The 25,203-nt window shown below is 40.3% G+C and overlaps 1 protein-coding gene across 1 annotated transcript in view; it reads right to left on the reverse strand.

The window, feature by feature from the left end:
* The window catches only part of spty2d1 (SPT2 chromatin protein domain containing 1), a 50,616-nt gene extending 27,856 nt beyond the window's left edge, over window positions 1-22,760 (reverse strand). Inside the window, 2 exon segments of the mRNA XM_039736230.1 lie at window positions 8,153-8,267; window positions 22,330-22,760. Of these exon segments, the coding sequence (XP_039592164.1) occupies window positions 8,153-8,267; window positions 22,330-22,389 (175 nt within the window). The 5' untranslated portion in view covers window positions 22,390-22,760.
* Between the last annotated feature and the right edge of the window lie 2,443 nt (window positions 22,761-25,203).

Consider the following 25,203-nt stretch of genomic DNA (forward strand, 5'->3'; position numbering starts at 1 on the left):
CTGCCATGTGCCTTTTGCTAAGGAGTGGTTTCCGTCTGGCCACTCTACCATACAGGCCTGATTGGTGGATTGCTGCAAAGACGGTTGTCCTTCTGAAAGGTTCTCCTCTCTCCACAGAGGACCTCTGGAGCTCTGACAGAGTGACCATCGGGTTCTTGGTCACCTCCCTAACTAAGGCCCTTCTCCCCTGATCACTCAGTTTAGATGGCCGGCCAGCTTTAGGAAGAGTCCTGGTGGTGTCAAACTTCTTCCGCTTACGGATGACGGAGGCCACTGTGCTCATTGGGACCTTCAAAGCAGCAGAAATTTTTCTGTAATCTTCCCCAGATTTGTGCCTCGAGACAATCCTGTCTCGGAGGTCTACAGACAATTCCTTTGACTTCATGCTTGGTTTGTGCTCTGACATGAACTGTCAACTGTGGGACCTTCTATAGACAGGTGTGTGCCTTTCCAAATCATGTCCAATCAACTGAATTTACCACAGGTGGACTCCAAGTAAGCTGCAGAAACATCTCAAGGATGATCAGGGGAAACAGGATGCACCTGAGCTCAATTTGGAGCTTCATGGTAAAGGCTGTGAATACTATTGTATATGTGCTTTCTCAATTTTTTTATTTCTAATAAATTTACAAAAACCTCAAGTAGACTTTTTTCACATTGTCATTATGGGGTGTTGTGTGTAGAATTCTGAGGAAAAAAAATTAATTTAATCCATTTTGGAATAAGGTTGTAACATAACAAAATGTGGAAAAAGTGATGCGCTGTGAATACTTTCCGGATGCACTGCATGAGGCAGAATCGATGTGTGTGTGTATGTTTGTTTGTCTGCCATATAAATCTGCACCGAACTGGGCATGGGGCTCCTTTGTGACCAGGAGAAGGTCATAGGGTATGTTTGGTTCGGAAAAATGTTCGTGGTAAACCATGGGGAACCTTTTCACTGACACCACGTTCTGCACAGGTCCCCGTATTTAAGATGGCCATATGTTGCAACACAAGTTCACTGCAGCGCCATTTAGCAGCAGCTTTGGTCTCTGTGCGTTGCTCTTTACCCATGTTTCTTTAAATTGCCAAGAGATGGCGGAAGTGTCCAAGTATGTGAAGGCCGACCTCAAACATAGAATTACTACACGCCGCATGACCAGCACCATCGTACATCAACGTCGCTGCCATATTGCGAGAGGCACTGCTGTGGAGTGAAGTAATGGATAAGGATGCCTCACGCATGTGCTGCTTTGGATTGTACAAACCGCCTTACGCTCCAAACCAGATCCCGGGGGATTATATTTCATTGGTAAGGTTGAATGATTGTTTTGGTTATATTCCGCCATTAGAAAATCCCATTTTATAATCTTAGCACTCAAGGTCACCTTACAATAAAAGTAAACAACATTAGTAAAAAGAAAAGTTGAGGGCAGTTTTAAAAAGTGTTATTGAATCGAGCTGACGTATATAAAATGGAAGAGAATTCCCGAGTTGAGGAACACCATGAGAGACGCTCGAGCTCCCATACCACGGTTTCTAATGTGTGGTACAGAAAGTACAGTTGCAGATGAGGATCTGAGTGAGCGGGAGGAGTGCAAGTCTGTAGGAGATCAGTGAGGTTGTGGAGAGCTTTAAATGTTCAGAGTGGTATTTAGTATTGTATTCTGTAGTTAACAGGGAGCCAGTGAAGTTGAGAGAGAGAGTAAGTGTAATATGTTCAGTGGATTTACAACAGCAGGTTATTATCCTGGCAGTGGAATTTTAAATAAGTTGTGAGCGATAGATATGTTTCTGTGGGGTGCCAGATAGAATAGCATTACAGTAATCTATACGCGAGTTGACTCGGGCATTAACCAATACTTCACACTGTGTTCCGTAAGAACAGGAAAAAGTCTAGAAATGTTTCGGAGATGGAAGAAGGCAGTCCGAGAAATGTTACTTATAAGGTGCTTAATTTGGAGGCATTAGCTCCCCGGAAATGTGTTCTTTTGAAATTGCGGCATATTAAGTAACTAAACAATATAGTAATATGACAGAAAAGGCGATATCCCTCCCTTCGTGATTACGGCGGTATAAGGATCACATGAGAAAAATATACTTTAGCTTACATTTACTGACGGTTTACGCGGTTACAAACGGAAAGCTGATGACAGACTTATCAAGGTGGGAGTCTTGATCTACGTAGGCTGCAATTTTTCATTACCGCGCGGAGAGGATTTTCGGACGGAGGTCCGACAGCTTCAAAGTGTATTGGCAGTAGGTTCATCCTTATATACTGGTTGCTCCACGTGCAGGGACCCTCTCTGGTCTCCAAACAAGGGCAGGAAAGGACTGAACTCCTCCTCCACAAAATACAGGAATAGCATAATGCCTACATGCCGGTTCTCATTCTCCCAACAAGGAAAGAAGATTTTGTACTGACAGAAAACAGAAATACTATTCTGTGTTTAGGCTGACTATACAATCCTCCAGTTGTCTTTGGCTATCTAATCCAGTGCTTGGTTGGCAATTCTAAATGCTGAGCCCCTGCGAGCCAAACGTAGCATGCACATGTGAATGGATCCTTTAACAATGTTGTCCAGAGACAGTGACATAAATATTAAAGAAAAATGCATTATAACATAAGGGAAGAATTATTTAATAATAATAATTATTATTATTCAATAGTTGCCATTATTAGTGTATAAATGGATATAAATAATTGCATTTAAACGATTCACCAAAATCTGTTGTATGTAAACGATAGTATTTTAAACATTATCGTTTTTTCATCACAAAACCCGGTTTCCACGTCTACCTGCATTGGTCTAAATGGCACTTTTGCCACTCGCAATAGGGTGGACGTGCTGATGTATCATGTCGACGGTGCAACACAGTGAATGCGGCGTCTATCTATATATGTCTATGAGTCAGATTGCTTTGATCAGATGGAGGGGAACTGCCGTATGGATGTAAAATTTGAACGACCCAATACGCGTGACCATCTAACACACCCGCGTTTCCAAACGTCACACTCCCACATGCTCTGATAGTGCTATATTTCATTTGCCAACGTCCGTTATACTTGCTCGCTTTCCGACTCACAGTACGATTTCAGTATTGTTCTTTCTGACTGACTGGTGCTTTTTGTTCACTTTCCGACGTATCGTAAATAACGTAAATTCATCTCACTGTGATGCTTATTCCGTACGTAATACCATGTAACACATTATAATTGTCCTGCTTTTCGCCAATATAGCCATGCAACCAAAAAAAAGACAGAGTTGGAAAGTCCACTTCAGATGCCACAAGACAGTCTATTTCAAGGGCGTCTGAAACACCATAGCAGACAGAATCCACAGTGGAGGAACTTACAATAAAATGTGAATCAGAAAACTGTTCTATTTCTATGCTCTGTTTCTTTTAATTGGGAAATTCAACGGTTATAGATTCCAGGGCAATGCCGGGTACTCCTGCTAGTATCTATTATAAAAATTTAAAAAAAGTCTTGCGACGAGAGACTGCTGGCAACTTGATGTGATCTTCTGAAGAGAGACAGAGTCACTTTCACTTCCTGCGAGACGGATAAGTCACATCATACTTACAACCTTTGGAAGCAAGTCCCGGGATGCACATGCAGAGCAGGTTAGAGATAATGAAAGTAGGAAAATGTATCACCATTTAAAAGGGGTTTCAGAGCAAAGTACAGATCACACGGCATGGCAGCAGCAGCAAGCCAGCAGCTGATCGAGCAAAGAGGAGTTAAACAAAAACGTATTTGTCTCCCATTCTATCATCGTTTAAGAGGGCTTTCAGAGGAGCGGCCGTGTCTTCTTCAGGTGCGTTCAGCCCCCCAATGGCGCAGAGTGCTGGCAGTGTTGGGAAGGAGTTGGCGATCAAAGCGAAATTGGGGGAAAAAAAATCTATAAAATTTTTAAAATAAGCATTTAAAGTACTGAGGAAACAGATTCTCTCATCTCTTTTTTTTCTTTATTCTATTTACTTTGATTCATTTACATATCTACATATTTTTACAGTTATTAAAGTTTTACTCTGCTGACCTAGCTCTCTTTCTTATGGGTGGAGATCGATTTGTTTCGAACCTAGTTTTGTTAAACTTGACTTGTTTCTATGGAATATTATCTGATTTCAATAAAATTAATAAAATTAAAAAAAAAAAAAAAATTTAAAATTGTTTAAAAAAAACAAAAAAAAGAATGGTCTCTCTTTCTTGAAACATCAGTATCTGTTTAGCTGGTGTGGATGGTGCATCAAATAAAAGTGAGCTGAACAGCATTTAGACAAACTACTAAAGCTTTACCTTCCACAGCTTTGTGTTGTCATCACATCTTAATGCAGACTTTTTTCATCTGTCCTCATAGTTCCATTTGGTTCTGGGCTCTTCACTTCTGAAGGCCACTTTTGTAACCTCCTCCTGTAACACTTGTTCCAAAACAGTCCCCTAGACTAATGTTTACTCAGTTATGATACCTTTTTTTAATAAGTTACTTGGGATAAATGTGTCTGCTAAGCAAATAAATTTAGGCTGCCTCCCAGTATACTGGCATGTAGGAGAGTAAAACTGAATGAATTGGGGAACAGTCTTAGAGATGTAGGGTCAAAGAAAATTTCTTATTTGCATTTGGCACAATGTGACTTGATTCAATTCAATTTACTATTATTATACCTTACAGTAAAATGTACCCACTGGTGAAGAAACTTCAAGCACAGAGTGATGGTACATTACACAGTACTACAACAGCTCAGTAGATGGATATAACAGTAACAAAGCAGTTGCAATGCACAATGGAAAATAAAAAATAAGGGATAAACATTAATCATCTACTAGAGAGAACAATGCATAACCAAAAACCACAAGTAACACAACTACAGAACAAGGAAGAATAGAGCAAGCAGATGACTACATGAAAATAAGTAACTACTTCTTTCAGCTGTTGCTGTTAGGGGTCATCACAGCGGATCATCTTGATCCATCTCTTTCTGTCCTCTCCATCTTATTCTGTCAAACCCATCACCTGCATTTCCTCTCTCACCACATCCAGAAACCTTCTCTTAGGCCTTCCTCTTTTCCTCTTGCCTGGCATCTCTATCCTTAGCATCCATCTCCCAATATACTCAGCATTTCTCCTCTGCACATGTCCAAATCAACGCAATCTCGCCTCTCTGACTTTGCCTCCCAACCGTCCAATTTGAGCGGACCCTCTAATGTCCTCATTTCTAATCCTGTCCATCCTCGTCACACCCAATGCAAATCGTAGCATCTTTAACTCTGCCACCTCCAGCTCTGTCTCCTGCTTTCTGGTCAGTGCCACCGTCTCCAGCCCATATAACATAGCTGGTCTCACTACCGTCCTGTAGACCTTCCCTTTCACTCTTGCTGATACCCGTCTGTCACAAATCACTCCTGACAGTCTTCTCCACCCATTTCACCCTGCCTGCACTCTCTTCTTCACTTCTCTTCCACAATCCCCATTACTCTGTACTGTTGATCCCAAGAATTTAAACTCATCCACCTTCACCAACTCTACTCCATCCATCCTAACCATTCCACTGACCTCCCCCTCATTTACACACATGTATTCTGTCTTGTTCCTACTGACCTTCATCCTCTCATCTCTAGAGCATATCTCCACCTCTCCAGGGTCTCCTCAACCTGCTCCTTACTATCGCTACAGATCACACTGTCATCACGAAACATCATAGTCCACAAGGACTCCTCTCTAATCTCATCTGTCAACCATCACCATTGCAAATAAGAAAGGGCTCAGAGCCGATCCCAGATGTAATCCCACCTCCAACTTGAATGCATTCATCACTCCTACCGCAGACCTCACCACTATACATTTCCCTCGTATATATCCTGTACAACTCAACTACATGAAAATAAGTAGCTAAATGGCCCAAATTGGTGGTATACCACCAGGTGCTATGGTATCTCTTTCTTCATGTTAAAGAGATAATTTCTTGCTGGGGGTGCATGGGGTCTGACAAAACGGACAATATGGACACAAACAAGTGACAATTGTTAATTTCCCAAACTATAAAATCTAGAATGTCTCTTTATTTAAATAATGAAATATCTATCCATCTGTTCATCCATCCCTCAACTGAAGTTCTAAATAAATGAAGCATTGGAGTAAAACTTCCTTCAACAGCACATTGAGTTACAGAAAAGTTGTTTTCTGCATTTCTGTAATGTTTTAGAACACCTCAGTTTTTGTTCAAATGTAATCAGCTGAAAAGGAATGATTGACCTAAAATGGTAAAAAGTTAAGCAGTAAACTGCATAAAGTTCACTTTTAAAGTTTTAAGTTAGCAAAAAGTGAAAAAAAGAAAATTTTGTAACATTACAAATGGGCCTCCCTCATGGAACAACTAATAGGTTACAACCCAGAGATGTTCTGCAGCAATTAAAGTAAATTAAGCCTTGTACATTGAAGCAAACAATTTGAACAGGTGTCCAAACTTTTGTTGATTACATAAAAACCTTGTGTGTCTCTCTCAACACTAGAATTACCAGAACCTACGAAAAAACTTGTAGATCCGTCCCACCTCTCCGCCAGCTTCTTTTGTCTTCTAAATGTACCGATAAAGACAAGTGCAAGCAGCCGACTATTCCATCCCCCCCACCGACTTAGAACGTGCACAAACTTCTCCCAGCTCATGCCTTGATTGATTATCTGGGAGTGAAGTGGAGTTTTAGAGTGGAAATAATAGATTGTTATTTGGAACATGTGTGTTCCATTTCTACAGTAATCTGTGTAAACACATTTTTAAAACATAAACGTTTTTTATATTCTAGTAGTAAATGACAAAATGTAGGCATAAACTATATAATGTGTGAAGCCGGAATTCCAAATACAGTGATCCCTCGCTACATCGCGCTTTGACTTTCGCGGCTTCACTCTATCGCAGATTTTAGATGTAAGCATATCTAAATATATATCACGGTACTACTATGAAAATATTTCACTGATAATGCCAATTAAGAAATGAAATGAGAGACAGCATTATTACCCTTAGAAGTGTATGTCTTTCAGTTAGAGAAACTGTGGAAAAAAAATCAAAGAGTCGGCGAGTACAGTGGTGTCCTACACAATCCCAAAGGCAATCGGAAACTGGAAGAAACTCTGATAGGAAGAGATCGGGCAGAGCCAGAAATCACAACCCAAAGAAAGTGAAACCTGCAGCATAAAGTCTCCCCTTCACCGTAGAAACTGAGCCTTTTGAGCTCTGCTTGAGGCTGTTGTGTGTGAGGCGCCAATCATGTAAGCTGGTAACCCTCAGTTATTTGTCTTCAAATTGGCTTTCGACTTCATGCCTGCCAAATCTCTTCCAAACAGAGTTTCTTGCAGTTTCCAATTGCCTTTGGACTGTGCAGGACACCACTGTACTCATTGCCACTTTCATTTTTATTGCAATTTCTCTAAACGAAAGGCCCACACTTCAAAGGCTTGTAAGGCTGTGTCTCACTTCATTTGTTAATTGCCATTTTCTTGCAATTATCACTGGAATATCGCCCAAGTAGTACTTCAGAGGGTGTTGTAACACAGTCTGGTCCAACTCTGCTGGGGTTGTACGTAAACAACAGAAGTTGGGACGCCTGTTCAAATTGTTTGCTTCAACTTGTAAGGCTTCATTTATTTCAACTGCTGCAGAACACCTCTGGGTTTTAACCAATTAGTAGTTCCATGAAGAAGGCCCATTTGTAATGTTATGAAATTTCCTCCCCAAGTTTTTATTAACCTAAACTTTAAGTTTAAGTTTAAACCTCTGACAGTTTACTGCTTACCTTTTCACCATTTTAGGTAATTCATTAAATTTTAAATTCTACCATTTGAAGAAAAACTGAAAGAAACTGTTGTGTTCTAAGACTTTTGGCTGATAGTGTACACACCCATATTGACACTCAGAAAAGCTCAGCCTTATGTCAACAATAAATCTAACCTGCACATCCTTGAGAATAGAGGGTAGGAGCCATGCAGACAACAGGGAGAATGCTCAAAGTCTACATGGACAAGTGTAAAGAAAAATCAATATGATGCTACATTATTTTGTATACTAACAATTATATTTAGCATGATGCCTGCAGAGGTGGTGCCTTCAACAACTATTTGGGGCACTTTATCATTAAACTAACAAAGTTTGCAACGGTGGAGTATCTTACCTTTTTTTCTGCTTTCCAACTCTTTTTTTTTCAAGAAGGCTTGCACTGCAGATGATGCTACACCTTTTACTTTGGGGTCCTTTTTGGGTGGTCCAACTGACAAACTGTATCTCTTCTGCAATGAGAGGTGAAACAATAGACATGAAAACTTCTTTTTTGTTATACAAAACCACCATGATGTCCATCTGAATACTCATAAATGTTAACCTGAAGAATGTACATATTAACATCCATGTAACGACATATAAATTTCATGCAAAGGTTTAGACATTCCTGGCCAAATTTCATATTCATAAGTAGAAGATAGTAAATACAACTTCACCAGCAAATAAATTAAAGCAATGGCATTTTTTTTTTTTACAAAAACGGTAATGTACAGTTACAATTTATTTGATGAACTGGAAAAAAATGTAAAAAGTAAATGTTGCATTTGTAAAAGTTTCAACACTTTTTCAACTGTAAGGTCCCATAACTCTTTTAAACACCTAACTGAAGATCTGATAACAGACTTGGCGCTTTTCCACTGCATAGTACAGCACGACACGGTTCAGTTCAGCTCACTTTTGGGGGGGGTTTTCAACTGGGAACAGTACCTGGTCCCTTTTTTAGTACCACCTCAGCCGAGGTTCCAAGCGCGCCGAACTGTTACCAAAACGTGACGTGTAATCTCTGCTGGTCACTGATTGGCCAGAGAAAATAGTCATTACTGTGTCACTGAACTTGCGACACGAGACACAACAGACCCGCTAGATTTTTAGAACAGCCAGCGAAGGTTTGGACGCACCATTTTGTTTTAACCAAAAATGGCCGTTTCGTGGTCTATTGAGGAAGTACAGACGTTCCTCTCGTTGGTAGCCGAGGAGCGGATCCAGCGAGAGCTGGATGGGGCGACGCGGAATGAAAAAGTTTTTCAGGAGGTCGGCGCAACTATAACGACACGTGAATAATCCTGCACACTCTAAAGCGGTACTAAACTGCAGTCGAAACGCAAACCGAGCCGAACTGAGCCGAACCAAGGTGAGCTGTACTGAACCGTGCTGTGCCGTACTATGCAGTGGAAAAGCGCCTACTGATAGCAGAGGAAGGCTATAAAAAGGTACCAAGGCACTTTGAGGTGGCAGTTTCCAGTGTCTGAAATTAAATTAAGAAATGATAACTAAGGGGGACCGTGGAGAGCAAGATAAGACCAAAACAAGTGATGAATAGAAGAAGAGCTGGAACAGGCAAAGCAAAGATAACATACGACTGCAAGATACCTGCAGACAGGTTTCACTGAGAAAGGAGTGGTGGTGCACTGCTGCACTGTGCACCGTTACTTACACGGGCATGGCCTTCATGGAATAACCCTCTTAAAGAAATCTTGCCTGCAATTTCATCACAAAAGACAGTGTATTAAGTATGAAGTTTAAAAAAAGGTTTGTTTGTACAAAAAATGAAGCAGCATTTGTAGCACTAAGCCAACTGCGAAGTACAGGTGTGGATCTATTATGGCATCTACTGGCATGGAAAACACATTGAGAGTAAGGGGAAGAATGGATTCCACTAAACATCAATAAATCCTCAATGAAAACATCAGGCAGTTGGTCGGGAAGTGTGTGTTTTTTTAATTATGCAATGTTAATTATTTTATGTTTCACTTCACCTGCAACCCTAAAGTAGGTTGTCAAATTTTATCCAAACACATACATATTTTTATATTGTAAAGACTCGACAGAAAGATTGTTTTATAGGGCTGGATGCTAGGATTACAAAACAATCCCGAAAAGAACAGTAGCGAATATGTCAAATGAGACAACTGACCTGCAAACATAAACAGACCAATCACAGTCACACAGCCAGCAAGGGGAGGATGCGAGATGCAAAGAGAGCTGCTGGAACTAGAAGTCACAAGGAGGCATCTCTAAACGCAAGTGGCACAAAAACAGAGGCTGAAACTGTGCTGGTTTGTTCACCTGACAGAGGAGCTGTCAAACACCCCAGTGCACAGCATGTGTGTGGTGTGTTCCAGGGTCATAACACTCAAACGACTTCAGTTCGCATCACAGCTATTGCAGAGTGTATGCAGTGTGTTCTGGGGCACTTCCACGCGAAGACGTTTATACATATATATTGAAGAAAAACTGAAAGAAACTGTTGTGTTCTAAAACTTTTGGCATACTTAAATAAATAAATAAATAAATAAAATCTACAAATATACAGGTGGCTTTCTCTGTAATAAATGGCCATGGAGTTCTCCGGCTTTACTTTTCCAGTAATGCCATTGACTGGAGTTCTTGTTTTCCACTCTTCTGTTGTCACTTGTTCAGATATTAATTATATTAATGACCTTACAGTAGTTTCCATGATTAGATTGTTTAAATAAAACTGTTCTATTTGACTATGTAAAACAATTTGTGTTTTCATGTATGTAAATATTGCATGGTATAACTATTTTTATAATAGTTAGATACAGATATACCATAATAAGCTGCCTGTGATAGAATAAAGAACCAGGTCTGATCACCAAATAAATACCCCAAAAGGGAACATATGTAGCCACAGATCAAAATCCACTAAATAGACTTGCAGTGCGGTGCAGCTTTACATGCCTGTGCCAGGTCCCAAAAAAGCCTCCTAGTGGCACTAATAAAGTACTCAAATGTGCCCACATTTCATAACAAAAAGATAGCTTACGGTCTTCCCCTGTAAAAAATTTAATGGAGATAGGGTTCAATGGTGTGGATCTGTATACCACACATATACACATTCAAAACTTTAGATATCAGATTATAGCAGTAAACCCAAGCAAATGCTCAGAGTCTGCAGTTTGTGAATAGTACAATCTTATAGATAAACATCTACGTGTGGAAGTGCGCATGCGTGTGTGTCTGTCTGGCCCGGAAGTGAGAAGTGCAGTCGGGGTAAGGGCTCCGCCTCAGAGGAAACAGAAAACTCACTTAGCCGCGAGAAGAACACGAAACCTCAGAAGAAAGACAAAAAGTCGCTTAGCCACCGACATCAGCAAAATGGTATCCCATCCACTTTTTGTGCTAATGCACAAGCAATGTGAGCACATTAGCAAAACAAGCCACCCTCCCAGAGTTGTTCCTTTCAACCACCTGTCATCTCTACATTTCAAATTTTTTTCTGATGATTTCAATAGTTTGTAGGACTCTGGGCTTTTACAGCACGGGCCTACACAGCTAGTGTAAAATAATACAAATTGAAAATGTGTTCACTTCAAATTGTAAATTTAATAATCTTTAGTTTCACTTTGAACCTCATGTAGGAACAATTTTGTCGTTCACCTCAGATACGCATCTCCCTTAAACAGGTGCGAGTCGAACGGACACTGGCTGCCTACTAGCTGTTTATCTTTCACTTAAATTAGCTGGTACCTATGCACCCACATTTGAATATAATAAAGCATGTTGTATTGTGCAGAAATGACTGACATTTCTCATAATCCACATAGATACACATCTGGCTACGACTGCAGCTCTGGGGAATTTCTGCAGTGAAAATGGGTGTGCCTTGGTAAGACAGCTGCAAACTAGAGGTAACCTACTGCGGAGGACTGAAACACTTTATTGCAATACTGAAAGATCCGTTATGCAAACATAACTGCAGATTTTGATTAACTGCACATCATGCTATACCCTTTGTTCTTGGAAAACAAGAGCTCTCACGTCACATTTTGACACCAATATTAAACTATACAGTAGAGCACATTTTTTTTTCCCCAACATCTTAGCCATGCACATGTTATTTCAAGTTTAAGCATAGCAATTTAAATACTTGGGTTACTTGTACACTATCCACTTATGTCCATAATGCTATGTTTACAGTGTGTAATTTTCTTGAAAAAGACAGTAAAATCATACATGTTGGACCCGTGTGGCGGCTGCTGCTTCACCAACTGAGGCCACAGGTCCGCCACGCCCTCAAACCTCTACAGTTCGCATACCAGGAGAAGGTGGGAGCAGAGGATGCCATCATTTATATGCTACACCGATCCGTAGGGACAAGCTGACAGAGATAGGAGTAGATTCATGCCTTGTGGCATGGACCATCTTACAAATGGACCTCAGTATGTGCTTCTCGGGAACTGCAGGTCTGACATTGTGGTCAGCAACACAGGAGTGCCACAGGGGACTGTGCTTTCTCCAGTCCTGTTCAGCCTAAATACATCGGACTTCCAATACAACTCGGAGTCCTGGCAAGTGCAAAAGTTTGCGGAGGACATTGCTATTATGGGCTGCATCAGGAGTGGGCAGGAGGAGGAGTATAGGAACCTAATCAAGGACTTTGTTAAATGGTGCGACTCAAACCACCTACAACTGAACATCAGCAAAACCAAGGAGCTGGTGGTGGATTTTAGGAGGCCAGAAGACACTGATTAATCAGCTGCACGACATGAACGTCTCCATTATATTAGCAAACATAAATCTTCAAAATGATTTTCAGCCTTTATGCTCTGCCTTTTTCTAAAAACTCATCAAGCTCAATCTCATTCAGGGTTGTGCAAGAACAGGGCAATTCATGACGGCATCAGGAGCAGAGGCACAAGCCATCTAGGGACAAGGCACAAGAACACTTCATAGCACACTAACACAAACATTTACACCTTAAGATTTTGATTTTTTTGAAAATTCTAATTCAGTTGAAAAGTGCCGTTGCGGAAGTACTGCTTTGCAGTATCAGACAATAAGCAATTCCACAAGGCCAGACACATCACGTTTCAGTTTCCCAGACTAAACACTCTGAATGTGTAACCCTCAAAATTAGATAACAAAGACTTTTGGCACGTGGTGGTGGGAAGAATATTTAGAAAAAGTAGATAGTATTTAACAGTGGGCCACCTGTGCCCGTATCTCTGAATATTTCAGTAAAAAGCAGACAACAGAGAGGATTTATGCAATCTAAAAGTATCTTGTGCAGTAATATGTATATAAAAAAAAAGATTTCTAGCATGACTTTCCATACAAAAATGTTGTCACTGTAGCCGAGAAATACTGCAGCCGAATTTTTATAGTATTATTATTTGGCTGACACCTTTATCCAAGGTGACTTGCAACATTTGAGGGATAAAAGAAATGTGACCAATTGTGTTTTTTCCAAGGGAAGCACAGGCAGGTGGAGCGACTTGCTCATGGTCACACAGTGTCATGATGTCTAAAGCCTTAACCTCTATGCTACACAGCTTTAAATATAAGGTTATATGAATTTTCACATTCTCACAGATTTTTCCCCTGCCTGTACTCATATACCATGTAAAGGTATACTTTGGAGCAATTTTACTCAATACCAATAGGATTTTAGCACTTTCCCGCATTAATATGTGGGCCATGTTTCAATTCCACAGAGTGATTAGTTTCTGAGATACCATATATACTCGCGGATAAGTTCTCCAGCAGATAAGTCAGGGCTTCATTTTACCATATAACTTCTGTTATTTTATAATGTCGGTCGTGTAAGTTGAATGCGGAAAATTCATGTTATTATTTCAAGAGATTGCGATATGCTAACGCCCACCTGGGAGAGTAACCACAGCGCATACAGCCTTTTTTTTTTCCTACGTATTAGGATTACGTGACCACACAGTGATACCCGAACTATTCCGAAGAGACATTTACACTGATTTGTGTTTTTTGTATCTCACCCCCTTACACACCTTTATCGTAAGAACATCCCCTTATCTACGATGGAGCATTTGATCAGAAGAAAATATGAAGCTGCTTTTAAATTAAACGTCATTGAAGTAGCAAAAACAAATTGGTAACTGCGCTGCTGCAACAAAATTCGATGCATCTGAGAAACTGGTGTGAAATTGGAGGAGGCAAGAAGATGTAAAAAAAACAAAAAATAAATAAAAAATAAAATTAAGTGTTGTAGTTTTAAATGAGCATATAAGTCGGGGTCTGATTTTATGATCGATTTTTCGGGTTTCAAGTCCCAACTTATACGTTAGTATATACGGTATGTCCACAAAAATCACATCCTGACACAAACAGTGAGATTACTCTGGAACTTTTTTTTTCTTTAAATTGAGTTATAGGTACTGCACGATCGATCACACAAGCTGCTAACTCTCAGAAACTTGTCTTTTGATTCTGTTATAAATTGGGTTCTGCTAGACCTGTTCCAGTCAGAATTTCCTCTGGTGAATTCAAGAATTCAATTCAAGCTCCCACCCACCCCCTTGAATGTCTCTTGGGCTGTGCATCTTTAAGACAACCATCACTAACAGGAAATTTTCAAGTGTTATTTGGAGTACTCAGATGGTGATATCTATGATTTGATTCCAACAGTCTTGAACAACTTTACATCCACTGTTAACAGTTGGAAGCCATACAGTACCACTGCATGTTTGCAAAGATCATGATGTCCTCCTCAGGCTTTATAAGGAAATGGTGAGGCCTCACCTGGAGTACTGTGTGTAGTTTTGGTTTCCAGGCTACAAAAAGGACATAGCAGCACTAGAAAAGGTCCGGAGAAGAGCGACTAGGCCGAGTCCAGGGCTACAGGGGGTGAGTTATGAGGAAAGGTTTAAAGAGTTGAGCCTTTACAGTTTAAGCAAAATAAGATTATGAGGAGACCTGAATGAAGTGTTTAAAATTATGAAGAGAATTAGTCCAGGGGATTGAGATTGTTATTTTAAAATGAAGAACATGGGGACACAGGTGAAAACTTGTGAAGGGTAAATTTCACACAAGCATTTGGAAGTTTTTCTTTACACAAAGAACGATTGACACTTGGAATAAGCGAACAAGTAATGTGGTAGACAGTAAGACTTTAGGAACTTTCAAAACTTGAGTTTATGTTTTTTTGGAAGAAATAAGTGGATGGGACTGGAGAGCTTTGCTGGGCTGAATGGCCTGTTCTCATCTAGAGAGTGTTTTAATGTTCCAACACAGGGGTGCCCAATGCGTCGATCGCGATTGACCAGTAGATCAGAAAGGTAGTGCAGGTAGATTGCGTTGCATTCAAAAAAATTTTTTTTTTTAAATGTTAGTCTACCATATATCCTCCCTTTGGCATTTGCCACTTGATTGACATACAGGGCAGGCAGTCTGAGATCTCTTTTCTTCTAACACAGGGGTCCTCAATCACGGTCCTGGAGAGCCGCAGTGGCTTCAGGTTTTTCCTCCAACCCAGTCGCTTAATAAAAAGCACTTATTGCTAAAGTAACACTTCTGCTTCACTTTAGTGATTTTGAGCCCTTATTGCTTAATTATGTCTTAAACAGCTATTTTAATTGCTCCTTATTATCAATAACATACAAATGACAAGAGAGAGCAGCATTTCTCCATTTAGCTTATTTACATTTACACCTGTGTGTATTTATCTGCACTATTGGGTTTAATTAAATACTTGGAAGAAAAATGAAGAGAAAAAAGTGAAGGACTGAGAATTACTCGTCCATTTTAGCCTTCAAATCATTTGCATGATAGAAAGGGAAAGAAAATCTAGGATATGAGTATGACCTGACATAGCTTTTTAGTGCTTTATTGGCAAGAATTGCTTTCTAATTAATCAACCAGGTCAGAACAAAAAACTGCAGCCACTGCGGCTCTCCAGGACTGGGATTGAGGACCCCTGTTCTAACACACTGGTCATCCCGCACGCACGATCAAACACACAAGCTACTGTAAAACTCTGGCTATCTAACTGATCGAGTTAGCCTTCCAATTTATATCGACTAAAGAAGAGATTTAAAAAAAAAATTGTTTTTTATGGGCTGGATGTGGAATTGGAAGAGGATTTTTTTTCTCACAATGTCACAATCGAAGTGCGTTTGTCTGATCTATCAATCTATCATTACTATTCCAAAGAAGGAAAATGTGGAAAGGCACTTTCGAACTGTTCATAAAAACTATGAAACTGACTTCCTTCCGAAAAGCAATCTGAGAAAGAGAAAGGAGAGGGAACTAAAATCGCAGTTAATCGGACAGCCGTCATTTTTCACTCAGCTGAATTTAAAAGCAAAGGCAGACACACCGAAGCATCGTTCTGGGTGAGTCACTCTACCATTAACACTAGAATTACCAGAGCCTACAAAAAAACTCGTAGATCCGTCCCACCTTAAATCGCTTCTTAAAACCGTCTCTCCGCCAGTGTCTTTTGTTTATCTAAATGTACCAATTAACACAAGCTGCAAGCAGCCGGCTATTCCATCTCCCCACCGACACAGAATGTGCACAAACTTCTCCCAGCTTATGCCTTGATTGATTATCTGGGAGTGAAGTGGGATTTTAGAGTGGAAATAATAGATCGTTATTTGGAACACACTCATTTCATGTGTGTTCTGTTTCTACAGTAACCTGTGTAAACACATTGTTAAAACAGAAACTTTTTTATATTTTAGTAATAAATGTTGCAAAATATAGGCATAAACTATAAAATGTGTAAAGCCTGAAGGACAAAGATCAAATAAACACTTTCACAAAAGGTTCAAGAATGTAACAGCAGCTTCTGTGGCGGACCAGTAAGATTTGGACACTCAGAGGCTCGAGTTCAATTCTCCGCTGGGGAGAATTTATTTTTTATTTTTTTTTAAACCTTCACCGTTCTGCCTGCCTGAACTCCCTGTCTAACTACACTCACCTAAAGGATTATTAGGAGCACCATACTAATACGGTATTTGACCCCCTTTCGCCTTCAGAACTGCCTTAATTCTACGTGGCATTGATTCAACAAGCTGCTGAAAGCATTCTTTAGAAATGTTGGCCCATATTGATAGGATAGCATCTTGCAGTTGATGGAGATTTGTGGGATGCACATCCAGGGCACGAAGCTCCCGTTCCACCACATCCCAAAGATGCTCTATTGGGTTGAGATCTGGTGACTGTGGGGGCCATTTTAGTACAGCGAACTCATTGTCATGTTCAAGAAACCAATTTGAAATGATTCGAGCTTTGTGACATGGTGCATTATCCTGCTGGAAGTAGCCATCAGAGGATGGGTACATGGTGGTCATGAAGGGATGGACATGGTCAGAAACAATGCTCAGGTAGCCTGTGGCATTTAAACGATGCCCAATTGGCACTAAGGGGCCTAAAGTATGCCAAGACAACATCCCCCACACCATTACACCACCACCACCAGCCTGCACAGTGGTAACAAGGCATGATGGATCCATGTTCTCATTAGGTTTAGGCCAAATTCTGACTCTACCATTTGAATGTCTCAACAGAAATCGAGACTCATCAGACAAGGCAACATTTTTCCAGTCTTCAACTGTCCAATTTTGGTGAGCTTGTGCAAATTGTAGCCTCTTTTTCCTATTTGTAGTGGAGATGAGTGGTACCCGGTGGGGTCTTCTGCTGTTGTAGCCCATCCGCCTCAAGGTTGTGCGTGTTGTGGCTTCACAAATGCTTTGCTGCATACCTCGGTTGTAACGAGTGGTTATTTCAGTCAAAGTTGCTCTTCTATCAGCTTGAATCAGTCGGCCCATTCTCCTCTGACCTCTAGCATCAACAAGGCATTTTCGCCCACAGGACTGCTGCATACTGGATGTTTTTCCCTTTTCACACCATTCTTTGTAAACCCTAGAAATGGTTGTACGTGAAAATCCCAGTAACTGAGCAGATTGTGAAATACTCAGACCGGCCCGTTTGGCACCAACAACCATGCCACGCTCAAAATTGCTTAAATCACCTTTCTTTCCCATTCTGACATTCAGTTTGGAGTTCAGGAGATTGTCTTGACCAGGACCACACCCCTAAATGCATTGAAGCAACTGCCATGTGATTGGTTGATTAGATAATTGCATTAATGAGAATTTGAACAGGTGTTCCTAATAATCCTTTAGGTGAGTGTATATAGTAATAACAGTAATTTTATTAATATATAGCAGCTTCCCTGTCTGCCTATCATATAGTGCCTTTCCTTCCTATCTATCAATATATCTATCCCCTTAGCTGTTTTTTTATATATATCTATTATACAGTGCTTTATGGGGTGCCAAACAGGCAATTACAATGATTTTCTGAATATATAAAGTCATTCCTGAAAATATAAAGTCAGCGTTAGAATATATACAAAGTACAGCAATGGCAAAAGTGCATTCTTGATCCGATGTAGAACAGTCATCATGATTTGAGTTTGTCTCTCTTATAGCACGTCTGAGAAAACAGCATGGGGGCGGGAGTTTGAGTTGGGATCGCGAAAGCAGCCGAGAGAATAACAGAATAAAAAAAAAAGCTAACCTTTACAAGTATCATAAATTACACTGGCTGTTACAGACTGGAATCAAATGTATGGTTTTATTTTAAAATAGTAAGAATACGTGCAGCTCACTTTTCAAAACGGACTCATCTGGAATTTAACCTGTAAAGTTCAGACTACTAGTTAAGAGCTGATACCGTTGTGCCACCACAGCGCTCTTAGCAAATGCGTGTCATTATCGCATTCTAACGCGGGTTGTTTTTCTGTAGTTATATTTTTGAATAAAAGCACACTTGTTCTATAATATTTGTACTTATTGTGAAACGGTTTCTTTGATATTTTGACTTCAGGCTTCACACATCATAAACTTTATGTCTACATTTTGCCAATTATGACAAAAACATGAAAAACGTTTCTTTTTTAATGATGTGTGTACATAGATCTATGTAGACACGGAACACACATGAAATGCAAGTGTTCCAAATAACAATATAGTATTTATAAAAGGTGTCATTTTGCTTGACTTCTCACTCTATACAACTCCAAGCAACTGACATGCAGTTAAACAGACTTGAGCTGAGAAAACTGTGCGCCGGTGGGGAATGTGGTAGTAGGCTGCTTAGCCACAAATTTAGAAGACAAAAGACATGACGGAGATGTGTGAAGCGTTTTAAGGTGGGACAGATCTATGAGTTTTTTCGTAGGCTCTGGTAATTCTAATGTTAAGCATAAGAAGTCCTTCCAAGATGTAGAGACGATAAAAGAAAGCCTTCATTGAGGCAGATGGCTAAGAAGAAATTCCTGCTGAGATTTCAAGACCCCTGGCCAGAGAAAAAGGAGTTTCTCCTTGGCATTAAACATGAAGAATACAAGCAACTTAACGATCAATGGCCGCTAGACTTGGCATTTTTTTCCGATCTGACCAACATGTTGAATGAGCTTAATTTACAGCTGCAAGGAAAAGAGAAAACCACGGTCAATATGATTAGCTCAGTTAATGCTTTCAAACGAAAAATGCAACATCTGTCCTTAAAGCTGCAGCGTCTTGATTTGGGGAACATCCAAAACCTCGCATCAGAGCTGGAGACGCAATGGAAGGCGTGAGCGCAACTTGACAGCATATGCTAACACAGAGCAGATTGAAAATTGTCTGTCAGACTTTATCTAATGGAAAAAAAGTAATGAGTCGAGTGTTGCCCAATGTAGCAGAGTGAGAGTAGCGTTTCTTCTTCACAAATGTACTCAAGTAAAAGAAAAAATTGTGGTGCAGCAAATCTACTCTTACAATTTTTTAAAAAGTTACTCAAGTAAATGTGTCTCGTTACTACCCACCTCTGATACTCAGTATGTACATATGTGTGTATATATATATAACTGATTGGGGGTGCTATTGCTCCCTTGAATCCTTGTCCAAGATGCCAGACACGTGGTAAAAGTCCAATAACATTTTATTTGGACAACAATGTGCAACAAGCACCCTCATAGATAGATAGATAGATACTTTATTAATCCCAAGGGGAAATTCACATAATCCAGCAGCAGTATACTGATACAAAGAAACAATATTAAATAGTAATAAAAATGAAGAAAAAAAAAAATTAAAATAAAATTAATGTTCGCATTTACTCCCCCGGGTGGAATTAAAGAGTCGCATAGTGTGGGGGAGGAACAATCTCTTTAGTCAGTGGAGCAGGACGGTGACAAAAGTCTGTCACTGAAGCTACTCCTCTGTCTGGAGATGATCCTGTTCAGTGGATGCAGTGGATTCTTCATGATTGACAGGAGTTTGTTTAATGCCCGTCGCTCTGCCACAGATGTTAAACTGTCCAACTTTAATCCTACAATAGAGCCTGCCTTCTTAACAAGTTTGTCCAGGCATGAGGCGTCTTTCATCTTTATGCTGCCACCCCAGCACACCACCGCGTAGAAGAGGGCACTCGCCACAACCGTCTGGTAGAACATCTGCAGCATCTTACTGCAGATGTTGAAGGATGCCAACCTTCTCAGAAAGTATAGTCTGCTCTGACCTTTCTTACATAGAGCATCAGTATTGGCAGTCCAGTCCAATTTGTCATCCAGCCGCACTCCCAGATATTTAAAGGTCTGCACCCTCTGCACACAGTCACCTCTGATGATCACAGGGTCCACGAGGGGCCACAATACATCTCCACAATACTCATATAATTACACGAACACACTACAATAATCAATCCTCCTCTCCCAGACATGTTGCCACCCTTCCACCCAGCTCAGCTCAGCTCAACGCTCTAGTATCTCTCTCATTCTTTTATAGTCCCTGACCCGGACGTGTTTCCAATCCCCAGTCCATGTGATCTTCTATCACTTCCGGGTCAGATTAAAAAGTCCTTTTCTTCACCCCGGAAGTACGTCCGAGTCACATTGACAAGGGGAATGACGTACTTCTGGGGCGTAAGGCAAATACTCGTCATTCCTCCCTGCAGCGTCTCCTAGCGGCCCCCATGGTATCCAGCAGGGCTGTGCATAAAGAGTCCAATGTCCATGATGCCCTGCTGGTCTTTGGGGCACCTTCATACTGCAGGGAGGGCTCCACCTGGCGGCGTGGGGGTATTGGCCGGGATGAACGGCTGGCCATACATCATTAATATATACATTTTTAATGTAGGTAGATCATTTTGACCTGGTAATTTTAAAAGTAGCTGCCAAGCCAAAAAAAGTGTGGGCACCCCTGTTCTAACAGAAACCAATGCCACCATGTGCTGTACAATCTTAAATGATGTGAAAAACGCTCATAGAAAAAAATAAAAGAAAAACTCTTGCAATCTTAATACATGTCAATTATTCAGTTGTATGCTCAAAACGTGTAACACACAAGCAGCTTTATATGTTTTGCTATAATTGTATTAACAGCATCACAAACAGGAAAACACATTCCTATAACACTGTGCTTTTGAACTGAATACAGGAGTCTTGACCAATAAATGAAGGGGACTTGCACAAGGCAACTTAAAATACAATCGGTTACATTTCTTTTGTTTTTCCAGTTTTAGCACAGGCAGGTGAAGGGACTCACGGTCACAGAGAGTCAGTAGTGGGATTTGAACCCAGGCTGACCCTTAGGTTTTATAGTCCAGAGTCCTTAGCCACACTCTCTGTATTAGAAAGTTACTGATGTAATAAAACCTACTTTTGTCCTGCATAGAAACATATTAAACTTTTTTCTGAGCTATCACTAGAAAATACATGGGGAAGGTAATATATTAAAACAAATATTCCTTTCAAGACTGTACTACAACAACAAAAAACATGAAAGGGAAAAACAGGATTTTATTCCATGTAAATTGCTATTAAGTTAAGGCAAGAAAAAAACACTTCCAAGAAATTGGTAGTAACTGTTAACACTTTTTGGCAATCTGCTTTTGTAAATAATTTAGCCACAGCATTTCCAAAACTCTCCACTGGTTTGATTGTTTCTGTGATTTATTAGGAGTTGCTCCTTATCTTGTTAAGTGGGTGTGCAGATTCTTGCCTGCTTTGTACGGAGGGGACTATTAGGGGAATGGTGCTTTTTATAAAACAAGACTGATTAAAACCATCCCATACATCGAGAACTCTAATTTTATAATTATTTTCATCAACTCAGTTTGAAACTTTCAAATTACGACTAACCTCGTCAAATTAAAAGAGCAAATAAGATTCATTAACATTCGCTAAAAATTAAAAAGAAAGTTTATAAATGCACATGAAAGTGAGAACAATTATTTTATAGTATAAATGACTCATCTCTTATTAAAATATGACTTTGTAGGCTACACTTGCAAGGTAGCAATAAAGTAAACTGAAGCAAAGGACGACGATGAGTGTCTAACCCGGTTCAAACACGGTCTCTGCAAATTCGCCACGTCTGGGCCCTCAGCGATACCACTGCGATTATCATTTCAAAAAGTCAGTATGTTACAAAATGAGGTGCCATACTATGGTGTATCTCGACATCAGCACTCTTCGATCCCCAAGTCACATACATTGATTTACTTTACAGCACTTCTTACCGGGACGGCACTCATGCCTTGGTTCTGCGATGCGATCGTCAAGATGTTCTCGAAATCCATGGCGGCGGCGGCGTGCTTTCTTCTTTATTTTCTTGTAGAGTAGAAACAACTCGAGGGAAATCTTCGAAATCTTCCAAACCCTTCCTCACCACCCACCCCTCCCCGGCCCGGCCCGGCCCCGGGTGAAGTTCCCAAGCTCCCAAAACAGCTGTGCGTAAATATTTTGCTATATACTCCTGCTGAAAGTAGCATCAAAACTCTCGAAACCACTCGATTTTGAGTTTGGAGATGTCGGACGGCGATTGTGAAACGCCACGGAAACGTTGATTTCTTGCTTAGGCCATAGGATTCAAACGCAATCCGAATGTAAAGCAGCAACAGCGAGCCAACAAGCGAGAGTCAGCACAGCAGTTCGACGCAGCTGTCACTTCCGGGATTTCCAGAACACTCTCCAAGCAAATCTTCATGACACGCCTTTTAACTGACGTCACTTCCTACAGCAATAAAACGGGTGATTTTTTTTTTCTCGAATTCCGTTAAATTCACATAGTCAGAAGACGCTTCTTTGCATTTTTCACGTTATGTACTAACCGAATGGAAAATGAAAGCCACAAGAAACGACAAGCATTATTTCTATGCTTATGCTGTGGGAAACACCTTACTTAATTGTCTAAACAAATACTCAGTAACAGCTCATTTCATTTTTGCGTTATAATCTAGATTGTCCTAATCGGCGTACTATACCCCAATGACGTCATAATCCTTTAAACTTGTTAAACGCCGTTTTCATCGCTAATATCTCTTATGCATTCCATTCGAACATGCAGTTTAACTCTATTTTAAAAATCGCCTGAAAATAAACGGAATTCAAAATCTGCAACATTTCGGGGATATGCGCAAATATTACAGTACTTTATCAGTTACTAAATTTTCGTGTGATCGAATCAACCAATCACATCTCATAATAATGTAGCGAACACCGCGATGGACAGACCGAGACACACACCGACTGGAAGTTAAGTCCAATAACGGGCACGTTTATTACACAATAGATATTTTACATCAGTCTTCCTGCACAATCAAACTCGTAAACGCCCTGTAAAAATAACAAGTCGTTTCACTGGGCAGGTTATTCCGCATTCGCAGTGTTCCCGATCGTCGTCCAGCGTTTCGTGTCATGTCCCTTTTTCCAGTTACCCCCGTTAACATCTCCAAGGCTCAATTTATGATGCCATTGGAGTCTCCACCTGCCTTCTCGAACCTTCTAGGACTTCAAAGGTATAGGAACTCAGAGCTCAGCACACCTGTCAATACCCTGCTGTCAATCATCTATCCAGAACCCGCCCATCTCCAGTGTGACAATGCTAGCCATTACAATAATATCGTATCATTGTTACACATCGATTTTCATTGGCGAAGAGGGTACAGACAATTTAGGTAAGAAAGTTTTAATAAAAACAGTAAATGTACAGTACTGAAAATACATGATTATGATACTATATGTCCTGCGGTGGGTTGGCACCCTGCCCAGGATTGGTTCCTGCCTTGTGCCCTGTGTTGGCTGGGATTGGCTCCAGCAGACCCCCGTGACCCTGTTCGGATTCAGCGGGTTAGAAAATGGATGGATGGATGGATGATACTATATATACAGACCTTCCAAAATCATCAAACAGTTAAAGGAGATGTAAAGAGTTGATTAGACAGAACTTTATTATGGGTGTATTTGTCAGTATTTATATAAAAATAATTTAAATAAAAAGAAATAGGGAGGTTGGTGGTATGGCCAGTGCAGCCCCTGGCAAAACTGGAACCTTAAGCGAAATCTTGGTAAAACACCCTATCCCTCCCCAACCCTGAATCCACTCCATTATATTTGTTATAAAAGCTTTAACTGAAAAAATAAATATACAAATAAATAAACAAAGATGCACACATTACAAACTCAACTATATGTTTTAATGTCAAGTACAAATACTTTTTTAAAAAATGTCAAAACTCGAAAGTGAACGTTTAGGGGTTTGTTTCTTCAGTCTCTTTGTCGCATATCACAGCAGCACACGTCAACATTTTCTGAAGGCAAAGTCATCTATGAGGTCATCACACGGCATCTTCTGTGCGAGTCTGAGGTGATGGTGATGATAAGCAGGCTGTGTGTATGTTCTTGTGTCATGGATGACCTCAAATATGTTCTGATGAGCTGAAGTTTGGAAAAACTAATTTAAACTGGAAGGGCTGCTGCATTCTAGAGGGCAACTCCTAGAGCTGGACTTTAGGCCTATTTAATGGCAAAGATATACCGTTTTGATTTGTTTCCTTTATAAACGAAGGCCTAATTTAAAATAAATAAATAATCTCTATATTATATAAAAAAATTCTTCGACGTAAAGGTAGTAAATGACTTGCGGGTAAATGCAGACAGAGGCCATTTATCTGTTCTTATCTTCTTAGATCTGAGTGCTGCATGTGACACCATTGATCATAATATTCTTAGAAATCGCCTTAGTCAATGGGTGGGCCTCTCTGGCAGGGTCTTAAATTGGTTTGAATCCTACCTGGCAGGGAGAAAATTCTTTGTGAGTTGTGGTAATCAAATCTCAAAGACGCATGATATCCGATATGGTGTTCCACAAGGCTCTATCCTGGGTCCGCTGCTCTTCTCAATCTACATGCTTCCGTTAGGTCAGATTATCTCGGGGCACAACGTGAGTTACCACAGCTATGCTGAGGACACACAGCTGTACTTATCAATAGCACCTGATGACTCCGACTCTCTCGATTCACTAACACAACGTCTTACTGGTATTTCTGAATGGATGAATTGTAATTTTCTCAAACTAAATAAAGAGAAAACTGAAATTTTAGTAATTGGCAATA

Source organism: Polypterus senegalus, chromosome 1 (assembly GCF_016835505.1).
Source record: "Polypterus senegalus isolate Bchr_013 chromosome 1, ASM1683550v1, whole genome shotgun sequence".
In the NCBI taxonomy this organism is placed as follows: domain Eukaryota; kingdom Metazoa; phylum Chordata; class Cladistia; order Polypteriformes; family Polypteridae; genus Polypterus; species Polypterus senegalus.